This window comes from Neopsephotus bourkii, unplaced genomic scaffold, assembly GCF_033783945.1.
Source record: "Neopsephotus bourkii isolate Nb327-2 ecotype Australia unplaced genomic scaffold, CSIRO-AGI_Nbou_v1 NB_705, whole genome shotgun sequence".
In the NCBI taxonomy this organism is placed as follows: domain Eukaryota; kingdom Metazoa; phylum Chordata; class Aves; order Psittaciformes; family Psittacidae; genus Neopsephotus; species Neopsephotus bourkii.
Window position 1 is genome coordinate 244,805 of NW_026901204.1, and position 13,199 is coordinate 258,003.

The 13,199-nt window shown below is 41.5% G+C and overlaps 1 protein-coding gene across 3 annotated transcripts; it reads right to left on the reverse strand.

Annotated features, from left to right (window-relative positions):
* Nucleotides 1–240: 240 nt before the first annotated feature.
* On the reverse strand, nt 241–7,843 carry CCDC166 (coiled-coil domain containing 166). Of its 3 annotated transcripts, XM_061353911.1 has the most exons (3): nt 6,562–7,843; nt 2,569–2,687; nt 241–1,447 (listed from the first exon to the last, which is right to left on the reverse strand). In XM_061353911.1, exon 3 carries the CDS (start codon nt 1,413–1,415, stop codon nt 522–524), a length of 894 nt encoding a protein of 297 aa, XP_061209895.1. In that variant the 5' UTR covers nt 1,416–1,447; nt 2,569–2,687; nt 6,562–7,843; the 3' UTR covers nt 241–521. The 3 variants fall into 3 exon arrangements, with proteins under 3 accessions (XP_061209895.1, XP_061209893.1, XP_061209894.1); XM_061353909.1 differs by lacking the exon at nt 2,569–2,687 and having other exon boundaries at nt 6,562–7,842; XM_061353910.1 differs by lacking the exon at nt 6,562–7,843 and having other exon boundaries at nt 2,569–3,303.
* Nucleotides 7,844–13,199: the final 5,356 nt, after the last annotated feature.

The window sequence follows — 13,199 nt, forward strand, 5'->3', positions numbered from 1 at the left end:
CTTATATTGTGTAAATGATTTGGTTCCTTGATTTGGTTTTATTTATTTTCTCTTCTTTGGAGACTAGCAGAAGGTAAAATAAATCCTTGCTGTGTAGAAGATTTGGGAAAATGAATACTGCTAAAAGTAAGAGCTGGCCTACACTGGGTACTATGGTATTTTTAGATGAAGTTTGCCTCACTGCCTACGAATATAACTTGCTCATGGAAAATTACTAATTAATGAAACACAAAAGTCTGATTTCAAAGAGAAAATGTCATTGTTTATTCTGGGACATGAAGGGATTGCAGTTTCAAATGTCTTAATATAGATGGTTTACAGCTGATGTTACTTTTAAGATCTGTTGTCTGGATCATGTGCTGAGCATGAGCTGTGTCAATCCATCCTCCCACAGAGTATTTTCTTCTCTATACTGTTACTTAGTTAATGGTGGCAGCAGCTGGCAGTCCAGCAATGTCTGCTGGCACTGGCATGAGTGAGGTTAATGGGCACATCTGAACAGGCTGTGAGACCTGTAGGTTTCACCAGTTGCATTGTGCACCTGATGCTTGTGTAGACAGTGTCTTGGCGTGTGCCATGTCCTGAATGTACTGGTTCTCCCTAAGAAGCTGCTCCTGCTGCTCTCTCAATTGAACTTTAGTTTCTTTAAGGATTTTTGAGTATTGGATGAGTCTGAGCAATTCCTGCCGCAGATGCCAATTCTCTGCTTTTACTTGTTTGATATGCTGAATTAGAGATTGTATTGCTGCTGCTTCTGCTCTCTTGGTGAGAACGTGGATCTTATGCTGAAAGTCCATCTTACAGTCATCCTTGGCCTGCAGAAATCTGCTCTTAATTTTGTGCATTTCATCTGAATGCTGTATCTTTGTGACCAACAGTTCCTTTTCCAGCTGCTTAATCTTTTTTATCTGTTCCTTTTGATAAGATGGGTCATTGAAAGGCTTCAGGTCCTCAACCTCCATGCTCAGAAGAGAGTACTTTGACTCCATGTTTATCAGATTGCTCCTTACATCCTTTTCTTTTTCTGTGTATTGTGAAATGAGCTTATCTTTCTGCATCCCAATTTCAGACAGATCAGCGTGATTCTGGTCATTTAATGTTATTATCAGATCCTGGCACTTCTGGCTGTGTTTTTTTATGTAAGAGAGGTAAGCATTGCCCTCTTCCTGATTCTGTTGGGCTTCCTTTTCTAGAATTTTATTTTCCTGCATGAAATACTCCATCCTTCCCATATATGTGTTCATATGTTCAGTAACAACCTTGTATTCCTTCTGCAAGTATGTTTTTCTCTCTTGGGCAAGTATTTCCATGTCACTTACTTCTTTGCATGTATCTCCATTCTTGGTTGTTATTTCTTGCTTATTTTTCCCAGCACGTGTGGTGTCTTGTTTCTTCTGCTTTGTCTTGGATGCCATAGTCCACACTGTGAGTATCAAACACTGGCAAACTGTAACAGAATGAAAAATGACAAATTCTAACCAAGTATTTATGCCATACGTATGAGTGTTGCTTTTCTCCCCTGTCATGTCCTGTTATGTTCTTATGTTTTCAGTGATTATTCTGGCAGCTAGAATATTTGGGCTAAATGTTTCATGTCTGGCCTATGTTGTGAGTTGAAACATGCACAAATGCATATTTTAATTTTTATATTCCTAGTTAGCTAAAAAGTAGTTCTGCTAATCTAAAAATACACATCTTTTTAATATTTCTCTTTTATTGTATAATGCTGTATTATTTCTATAGTTTGGAGTACAAAGTCAAATTCCACTGGCCAATTATTGTACTGTCTTTCTGTAGGCAGTAGACCTTGTCCTTAAAACTTCAGCAGCAAGTTAAGAACTAAAGTGCTAACAGAGGCATGCCCAAAACTTCCATACTCATAAAGCAAATTCTAAAACATAAGTGCTAAGTCATCAGGCTGGACTGGAAGTTATCTGTAGAAAATGTTATGGACAGTAGTACAGATTAAGCCCCGTTCCTCCATCAAAGCTATGTCCTGCAGTTGTATTTGAAGAGACAGCTGAATCCTTTTCCTGGATTTAGAAAGTTCAGTCAGTATTTTCTTATGAAATGAGAGCAGAAAAGGAAGTTTTGCAACCAATTTTAATCTCGGGATTCAGTAATCAAGCAAGATACTCATTCATTTTGGAGACTGACCATGTTTTTATCCTTCCACTGCCTGAGGTAACATAAACTGATAACTTCTTGGACATCATCTTAAACTATAATGTCATTTGAGATATGACACAGATAACTAAATATTTATGAATATAGAGAGTGAAATAATGACCATAAAGGCAGTAATGGCTAAAGAAACATCCTCCCAGATCTGGCCATGGAAAGCGTGCCATGGATTCTGATGGAATGTTGAATGTGCTGTATGGATGTGCGCATTGTCTAGGACTGAATTCTTCTCTCAGAGATGGTGAGTGGGAGATAAGTACACAACATTCAGGGCTGAACATCGATTCAACATCTCTTTTTTTGTGTTCCATTTTGGTTCCGTTATAGGTAAGTAGCCTGAAATTTGCTTTGGTGTTTTAGTCAAATTAAGGTAAAATGGCTTACTCTATCATGAGGAAGATGTTACAACTTTGTCAGAGTACATTGGTAACCATGCCTTGGTTTTCTGTGTTTTTACGAGTTGTTCTGTCTCTGGCTTGTCTCTTGCTGAGAAGGTATCAGTCCTTTAATAAAGACAGTTTGATTAAGGCTGCATGAGAGGCTTCTCGTTCTACCTGTGTCATTTTCTATTTATACTGGTCAAGTTATTCCAAAGCACAATATTATCATAGCTAATCAATTTGTATTTCTGCAGTAGACTATGTATTCTTGGCCTGTGGCAGGTATGTGACAAAGCACTGCATAGTAGGTCAAACACAATGTTTTATTTTTATAATAAAACTTTATCATTTTATTTTTAAACTCTCAAGATTTCAAGGACATTTTGGGTGGGCAGAATGAGTCCACACTGGGAGTAACAGGAGTGGTTTGCAGGAGTGGTTTGCCACATTCTTTTGTTCTTGACTGGAAATGCGTTTCTAGCAAGCATCCTGCTTCAGCTCATCTGCATTGGGTACACACACACACCACTTCACACTGCACATAGGAATTCTGGTCTGATACTTCCTACTGTGTTACTCACTCATCACTGATAGGACACATTCACAGAACCATCAAACAGCTGAGGCTGCAGGGGACCTTAGGAGATTGCCTAGTCCAGCCCCTTGCTCAGAGCAGGGTTAACCACAGCAGGTTGCTTAGTTATGTGTCCAGTCAGGTTTTGAGTATTTCTAAGGACATAGAATCATAGAATAGTTAGGGTTGGAAAGGACCTTAAGATCATCAAGTTCCCCCCCCTGCCATGGGCAGGGACACCTCGCTCTAAACCATATCACCCAAGGCCTCATCCAGCCTGGTCTTGAACAGTGTCAGGGATGGAGCATTCACAACCTCCCTGGGCAACCTATTCCAGTGCCTCACCACCCTAACAGGAAAGAATTTCCTCCTTATATCCAATCTAAACTTCCCCTGTTTAAATTTTAACCCATTGCCCCTTGTCCTATTACTGCAGTCCCTAATGAAGAGTCCCTCCCCAGCATCCCTATATGCCCCCTTCAGATACTGGAAGGCTGCTATGAGGTCTCCATGCAGCCTTCTTTTCTCCAGGCTGAACAGCCCCAACTTTCTCAGCCTATCTTTATATGGGAGGTGCTCCAGTCCCCTGATCATCCTCGTGGCCCTCCTCTGGACTTGTTCCAGCAGTTCCATGTCCTTTTTATGTTGAGGACACCAGAACTGCACACAATGCTCCAAGTCAGGTCTCACGAGAGCAGAGTAAAGGGGCAGGATCACCTCCTTCGACCTGCTGGTCATGCTCCATAGGCTCTAGAAGCCCACCAGGGAGCCTGTTCCTTCTGTTTGACCACCCTCACAGTAAAAAAGTTTTTCATCCTCTTCATCCTGTCAGCTCCAGTAGAACTGTGCACATTCATTTTGTTTAAATGAAATGTTCCCTAACCTGATCCTCCTCCATTATGGGCAAGGCTTCCTTGATCCAGGCTTTCTCCCTGGCCTCAGGGACCTCAGATTCTGCAAGGTCAGTTTTACCAGTAAAGACCAATGCAAACAGTGCACTCAGCCTTTTTGGCGTCCTCTGTCACTCATCCTCTGCCTCTTTCAGCTAAAAGGCCATGTTTCCCTGGTGGTCTTTCGACTGCTCATATACCTGTAGAAGCCTTTCTTGTTGCCATTCACATCCCTTCCTGTATTCAATTCCAGATGGACTTTGGCTTCCTGCACATTCGGACAGTGTCTTTGTATTCATCCTGGGTTGTGCGATCCTGACACTTGGATGATTCATCATTTTTACATTGTGAGTTTTGTAAGGAGCATCTTGGTCTTTGGTGTAGGCCTTCGGCCATCCTTGCTTGACTTCCTGCTATTTGGGATGGGCCATTCTTGAGATTGGAGGAGCTCTCCTGCACTTCTCTTCAAGGACCATCTCCCATGGGATTCTTCCAGACACTGAATAGCTCAAACTCTATACTCTCCTAAAGTCCAGGACTGCGATCTTACTATTTGCATTGTTCCCTTTTTTCAGGATCCTGAACTGCATCATCTTGTGGTTACTGCAAGGCTATGCCCAGATTTCACATCTCAAACTAGTACTGCCTTGTTTGTAACTATCAGGTCCAGGAGAGGAGTAGAACCAAGATGCTAGTAAAATTTACCAGAGTAAAATGCATGTTTAGAGCACAGGCTTGTTTTCCAGGAGGGTCAAACATTACTGGATAATGAATGATGAAGCACAGCAGCAAGACAGGAGCTGTACCTGTCTGATATTCATGCTTTTTCCTTTAGGTTCAGAATATTTGTTTTGTTGGTCTTGACTGTGGCACAGGTTCACTGGTAAGTACAGCTAAACACTTCCTGAATTTGAGGAATAAGTTTGAAGACGTTTTGCAACATTTGTGAGATACCAAGTGAAGGTGGCAGAATAACGATTGTGCCCTATATAGCTCTTTTAAAAATTGACCTTCTGTATATATCAAGTTATTAAAATATAGCATAGAAAAGGGATGTCTAGTATTTAGCATAATTTCTGTGATGTGAATGAGGCAGGGAACTGTTGAAATAACAGTAAGTGATAATGTAATAATTTCAATATATATTCAGGCAGTGTGAGCACTGTGCCTGCAATGCTACATTAAGAATTTGCCTTTTTTTTTCAACTATTCATTTCAGGAGGGGATTTTTTATTATTTTTTTTAACATGCAACGTTAAGTTTTAAAGCTCCTGAGATACCTGCAATCTAAGAGGCACAGTTAAGTCCACAATAGATACTAAAGGAAGGAAAGTGCATCATTATTAGAGAAACTGAACTGAGCTGGGTTCAGTCTGCGCTTGCAGCCCAGAAACCAGCCGTGTACTGGGCTGTATCAAAAGCAGCGTGAAGGAGGTGATCCTGCCCATCTACTATGCCCTTGTGAGACACCATTTGGAGCACTGTGTGCAGTTCTGGTGTCAACATAAGAAGGACATGGAGCTGTTGGAGCAAGTCCAGATGAGAGCATGAGGATGATGAGGGGCTGAAGCACCTCCCCTATGACAACAGGCTGAGAAAGGTGGAGCTGTTCAGCTGGAGAAGAGAAGCTGCATGGAGACCTCAGAGCAGCTTCCAGTATCTGAAGGAGGCCACAAGGATGCTGGAGAGGGACTATTCATCAGCGACTGTAGTGGTAGGACAAGGGGGTGATGGGTTCAAACTTAAACGGGGGAAGTCCAGGTTAGACACAAGAAAGATGTTCTTTGAGGGTGGTAAGGCGGTAAGGCCCTGGCACAGGTTGCCAAAAGAAGTGGTAAATGCTTCATCCTTGGCAGTGTTCAAGGCCAGGTTAGACAGAGCCTTGGGCGACATGGTCTAGTCTGAGATGTCCCTGCCCATGGCAAGGGGTTGGAACTGAATGATCTTAAGGTCCTTTCCAACCCTAATTATGATTCTGTATGATTCTATTAATGATTCTTGCATATATATAGTAGCAAAATAGAGGGGTAACTAGTACCTTGTGTGCTGAATTTCTAAACTAATTCAAAAGAGGAACAGTGCAATCAAGGATTTAGAACTCGAGAGAACGTTTTAATGAACATAAAAGTTACCGTATCATAATACAAACGGTGACCCTTTTTAAAGAAAATATGCAAAATTCAGGGAGGTAAGTGAACAAAATGTAATAAATATACAAAAATCGCCTGCCACAGTAATAGCAGAACAGGTTCCAAGCTGGGAATATGGCAGCTGCATCAGAAGTAGAGCGGTTATGGGGAGACAGAAGACTCTACAGAAATCATTGCAGTTGTTTTGGGAAACAGACTTGACCCAGAAGGGTATCACAACAGGCAATAGCAGAACTGAGTTAATACTAATTGTGTGGTTTTAGGGGAAAGGCACCTGTAGAGCTGTATGAATGCTAGAGAAATTCCTACATCTGCATGGGAAAGCCAGGCCTTGTGGCAGTTGGCATACAGAATGGGGTGGGTGTTTTAAAGAAAGCACTGACCTTCCCTGCTCCTGTGGTCTTCATGGATTTTCCAGATAGCTTCTCGTGGCTTGCTGCTCCCGCTCTATTTGACAGCATTTGCTGATTGCCAGCCTGTGCTCTCTAAGGAATGCTGCTGATTGTAAGCTGTGCGTGACCATGGCGATGAAACATAACAAGTCACAAAAGAAGTTCTGCAGTGAGATTCTTGGAGCTGTTTCAGTTCCCAGCTCGGTTGTGGGGCCTGACTGTGATACTTATTGGCATCAGGGTCCTGGTTGCAGCTGGGATAGACAATCAGTTAAGCAGAAACACAAAGGCAGTTTGGCTTTTAAGATTAAGATTTATAGTGGCCAATGTATTAATGAGGAAACAGCCTCAGCTCGCTGCTAAAGGAAAAGGTATGACTTAAGATACAGTCCTCTTTGCGAATTAGGTGCCAGTATCTGCTGGAGCATTTCTGGTTCATACATTTGCATTTTCTTTCCAACAGTTTGGCAAAGAGCCTCAGGTCCCACAAAGTGAAGAAGGGGTGTGTGTATAAGGGGATGTTTGTGTCATCTGAAAGGCATATGCTAGAAAGGAGTTTTGCAGATGCAGTTATTATTTATGGAGGAGTTTCTGCTTTTGGAAAGGAAATGAATAGTTGAGGAGGCAATTTCTGCATTTTGTAGGGAAAATGAGCTAATCCTGGTACATGAGAATTTTTGTTTCTCTCTGTGTGTAACAGTAAAAGTTTGGCATATCTGTGGCATAAGGCAATGAATTTCACTGGTTTACTTGTTCATCTAACCTGGCTATTTGTGACTAAAGTACAAGTTCCTGGAAATGCATCTGAACTTCCACACAGTAATAATGGAGATGACTTCCTTTGCTTGTTTATTACAGTGGTTGATTGGTTTGCATAAAAACATCTGAAAGTGAGATTTTTCTAATTCAAATTTTATACCTTCAGATGTTACTGATTTGTAGGTAGTTTCCTGATAGATCAAAGCACCCTTCTATGTGGTTTATGCACAACAGTGTGGTAGCAGAGGGCAGGGGCTGCAAGGTTGGTTTCTCTGGGAAGACACCGAATACTGGCCCCATGTTGTACAGAACCAAATGGCTCCGAGGACCCACCACTGGCCAAAGCAGAATCCAGCATCAATGGTGGTAGTGCCTCTGTGATGGCATATTTAAGAAAAAGTAAAGATGCTGCACAACAGCAAAAGAAAGAGGGGAGTGAGAATGTGTGAGAGAAACAGCTGTTCAAAAGGCAACATCAGGGAGGAAGGAGGCAGGAGGTGCTCCAGGCAGGCTGTCTCCCTGAAGCACATAGAGGTCCATGTCGGAGCAGATATTCCTCTGCAGCGCAGGGAGGACGCCCACACCGGACCAGGGGGATCCCTGAAGCAGGCTGTGACCCTGTCAGAGGCCAGCACTGGAGCAGGCTCCTTGCAGAACCACTGGAGAGAGGAGCCCACACTGGAGGTTTGCTGCATGACTTGTGACCTCACAGGGAATCCATACTGGAGTAGCCTATTCCTGAAGGACACACCATGTGGAAGGGACCCAGGCTGGAGGAGTCCATCTGGGGGGAGGCAGCGCTAAAGAGGCGGGGTCAGACCTGACTGAAGCCCACAGTGGCTCCAGAGGCTGGTGCTTGCAGGGAAGGTTGGACCTGATTGAAACCCTTGTGTTGACTCGACCGCTATCCTATAGAAAGCATCCTAGAGAATCCTGCCCAAATTGCTTGCAGACCCACCCGAAGTGCCCCAAACATGCCCAGATTAACCACATCCAGCTCAAAGTGCCCCAAAACCCACCTGAAATACCCCCAAACCAGCCCAAATTACATAAAACTCAGCCAAAACTAGCTTGAATTGCCCCAAAATAGCAAAAAAAAACCCCACAAACTGCCCCAAATGGCCTTAAAACCAGACAAATATCCCAAGCTCACCCCAAGTGCCCCCAAACCTGCCCAAATTGCCCCCAAAAGGCCCCAGAGCAGCTGAGTCTGCCAAAATAGCCTGAACCAGCCTGCAATGCCACAAACTGCCCCAAAATCCGCCCCCCAAATTGCCTCAAATCAGCTCAGATGACCCCCAAAGTGGCTTTACCTGTCCTAACCCAGACCCAAATAGACCCAAACTCCCCCAAATGCTCCAAAGCAGCTCATAATGCACTCCAAATGCCCCCAAATGGCTGGAATTACCCTCAATTATGCACAAACAGCCCAAATTGCCCCCAAACCAGCTCAAACCCTTCCGGAAATGCCCCCAAACCACCTTCAAACACCCCAAATTACACTCAAGCCACCAAACCCCAAAGTGCAAACATCCAGACTCCACTCCTAAGCCTCCGGTGCCAGCAAGACAGAAAGCTGCTGCTGGGCCTCACCTACACACAGTGTCCTCAGAAACAGTGCCACGAACATGCCCATCCGCTCCTGCTTATCCATGTAAAGGTTCATCTGTGTCAAGCCTCTGTGGGCAGCATGCTCAGGCAACCCAGAAACCAGCTCCCTAAGTGCAAACATCCGCCCCTGTTGCTAAGCCTAAGATACCAGGGCAGAAAGCTGCTGCTGGGCCTCACCTACTTACAGTGAGCTCTGCAACGCTGCTACCACCATGGATAGCCACTCTTACGTATCCACTTGAAAGTCCATGTGTATACAACCTTGCACGGCAGTGCTCTCAGATTCCCCATGAACCACCTCCTGAGGTGCGAATGTCCAGCCCCTGTACCTAAAGCTAATGTGTGAGGGCAAAAACAAATAACTGGGCATTTCCTCTGTGCCCTCTGGAAGGAGCCTTAAAAAATTGCTTTGAGACACTCTCCTCTACTGCTGTGGAGGACTTAAGTTCCTAAAGGATACTTGCCACAATAGCACAACCACACGGAAGTACTCCATCACCTCCTGATACATGCAGACCTTGCGAGGACTGCTAACACCAGGCTTGCACAACTGCTTGACTACCTTTGTACAACCTATAAAACTAAGCTGCTGCAAAATGCTGCTGTAATTCAACAGTAAGTTGGAGTACCATTTGCCTGCCAGAGAGTTCTGAAATCGAACCCTAAAAGGACATGAGTAAAGAAGGAAGAGAAAGGGGCCTGCTGCACACCTGCGCAGACAGCACACGGCCAGGAGCCTGTCCACAGAGGAAAGGACAAAAATCGGTTAAAAAAAGGCAGGAAACTGGTAAAGAACAGGACAAAAAGAGTTTGGAAATGGCCAAAATGGCTTAAAAAGAGTTAGAACTGGGCAGAAAAGGGTTAGAAATAGCCCAAACCAGTTGAGAAAAAGCTACAAAAAGCTTAAAAGAGGCAAGAAATGGCCATAAATAGTCCAAAACCAGACAAAAATGGCATAAAACTAGTAAGAAATTGGCAAAAATAAGATAGGAATGACCAACAATCGCGAAGAAATAGCCAAAAAAGACTGAAAATGGGTTAGAAAGGGCCAAAAATGGTTTAAACCAAGTCAGGAAAGGGCAAAACCAGGTCAGAAATGGCAAGAAATTGGTAAGAACCGGACAAAAACGGTTTGGAAATGGCCAAAATGTCTTAAAAAGAGTTAGAACTGGACAAAAAAGGGATAGAGATAGGACAAACTAGTTTAGAAATAGCTAAGAAAATGTTAAAACAGGCTAGAAATGGCCATAAATGGTTAGAAATAGCAAAAAAAAAAAAGGCATAAAACTAGCAAGAAATGGGCAAAAATATGATAGGAATGACCAGCCATTGGTTAGAAATAGACAAAAAAAGACTGAAAACACGTTAGCAATAGGAAAAATGGGTCAGAAACAGACAAAATACTCTTTAAACTGGTAAAAAATGGGCAAAAATAGGATAGAAATGGCCATCAATTTTTAAGAAATAGCCAAAAAAGACAAAATAGTTTAGAAATGGGCAGAAATGGGTTAGGAATAGCCGAAAATGTTTCAAACCAAGTCAGGAAAGGGCAAAACCAGGTTAGAAATGGCAGAAAATAGGTAAGAACTGGACAAAAATGGTTTGGAAATGGCCAAAATGGCTTATAAAGTGTTAGAACTGCGCAAAAAAGGGATAGAAATATCCCAAGACAGTTTAGAAATAGCAAAGAAAAGCTTCAAACAGGCAAGAAATGGCCGTGAATTGTTCAGAAATAGCCCAAACCGGCTTAAAACTGGTAAGAAATGAGCAAAAAAAAAAGACAGCAATGACTGTAAATTGTATAGAAATAGCACAAAGGAGATAAAAGGGATTAGAAATAATAAAAAATGGTTCAAACCAAGTCAGGAAAGGGCAAAAAGGGGTTACTAATGGCAAGAAATAGGTAAGAACTGGACAAAAAAGCTTAAAAAGAGTTTGGGAAAAAAAAATGGTTAGAAATAGGCCAAACCAGTTTAGAAATAGCTAAGAAAAGCTCAAAACAGGCTTGAAATGGCCATAAATTGTTTAGAAAGAGCCAAAAAAGACTTCAAAAGGGTAAGAAATGGGCAAAAGTAAGATAGAAGTGGCATTCAATTGTTTAGAAGTAGCAATAAAAAAGACAAAGTAGGTTTGAAATTGCCAATTGTTTAGAAATAGCCAAAAGAGACTTAAAACTGGTAAGAAATGGGCAACAATAAGATAGAGGTGGCCATCAATTGCTCAGAATTAGCCAAAAAAGACCTAAAATGGGCTAGCAATGGGCAGAAATGGGTTAGAAAAAGATAAAAAAGGCCCAGAGCTGGTAAGAAAAGGGCAAATATGCAATAAAAATGGGCATGAATTGTTTAGAAATAGCAAAACAAAAAAAAAAAACCCACTTAAAATGGGTTAGAAGTGGTCAGAAAAGGGTTAGAAAGGGCCAAAAATGGGTTAAACCAAGTTAGGAAAAGGCAAAAAATGGGTAGAAATGGCAGGTAATTACTAAGAACTGGACAAAAATGGTTTGGAAATGGGCAGAACAGCTTAAAAAGCATAAGAATTGGTCAGATAAGTGTTAGAAAGAGCCCAAAGGAGTTTAGAAATAGCTGAGAAAAGCTTTAAACAGGGTAGAAATGGCCATGAATAGTGCAGAAATAGCCATAAATGGCTTAAACCTGGTAAGAAATGGGCAAAACTAAGACAGAAATGACTGTAAATTGTATAGAAATAGCACAAAGGAGATAAAAGGGGTTAGAAATGAATAAAAAATGGTTTAAACCAAGTCAGGAAAGGGCAAAAAGGGGTTACTAATGGCAACAAATAGGTAAGAACCGGACAAAAATGGTTTGGAAATGGCCAAAATGGCTTAAAATAGTTTGGGCAAAAAACCGGTTAGAAATCGACCAAGCCAGTTTAGAAATAGCTAACAAAAGCTCAAAACAGGCAAGAAATGGCCATAAATTGTTCAGAAAGAGTCAAAAAAGACTTCAAAAGGGTAAGAAATGGGCAAAAATAAGATGGAAGTGGCATTCAATTGTTTAGTAATAGAAATAAAAGACAAAGTAGGTTTGAAATTGCCAATTGTTTAGAAATAGCCAAAAGAGACTTAAAACTGGTAAGAAATGGGCAACAATAAGATGGAAGTGGCCATCAATTGTTCAGAAATAGCCAAAAAAGACCTAAAATGGGTTAGCAATGGGCAGAAATGGGTTAGAAAAAGATAAAAAAGGCCCAGAGCTGGTAAGAAAAGGGCAAATATGAATAAGAAATGGCCAGGAATTGTTTAGAAATAGTAAAAAGAAAACCGCTTAAAATGGGTTAGAAATGGGCACAAAAGGGTTAGAAAGGGCCAAAAATGGGTTAAACCAAGTTAGGAAAAGGCAAAAAATGGGTAGAAATGGCAGGAAATTATTAAGAACTGGACAAAATAGTTTTTTAAATGGGCAGAATAGCTTAAAAAGCATAAGAAGTGGCCAGATAAGTGTTAGAAAGAGCCCAAACCAATTTAGAAACAGCTAAGAAAAGCTTGAAACAGGCTAGAAATGGCCATGAAGAGTGCAGAAATAGCCATAAATGGCTTAAAACTCGTAAGAATTGGGCAAAAATAAGATAGGAAAGGATATCAACTGTTTGGAAATAGCCCAAAAAGACTTAAAATGGGTTAGCAATGGGAAAAATGGATTAGAAACAGCCAAAATAGTCTTAAAACTGGTAAGAAATGGGCAAAAGTAAGATAGGAATGACCAGCAATTGTATAGAAATAGCCAAAAAAAGACTTGAAATGGGTTAGAAAGGGCCAAAAATGGTTCAAACCAAGTCAGGAAAGGGCAAAAACGGGTTAGAAATGGCAGGAAATTACTAAGAACTGGATAAAAATGGTATGGAAATGGGCAGAATAGCTTAAAAAGCATAAGAATTGGTCAGATAAGTGTTAGAAAGAGCCCAAAGGAGTTTAGAAATAGCCGAGAAAAGCTTAAAACAGGGTAGAAATGGCCATGAATAGTGCAGAAATAGCCATAAATGGCTTAAAACTGGTAAGAAATGGGCAAAACTAAGACAGAAATGACTGTAAATTGTATAGAAATAGCACAAAGGAGATAAAAGGGGTTAGAAATGAATAAAAACTGGTTTAAACCAAGTCAGGAAAGGGCAAAAAGGGGTTACTAATGGCAACAAATAGGTAAGATCTGGACAAAAATGGTTTGGGAATGGCCAAAATGACTTAAAAAGAGTTTGGGCAGAAAAACGGTTAGAAATAGGCCAAACCAGTTTAAAAATAG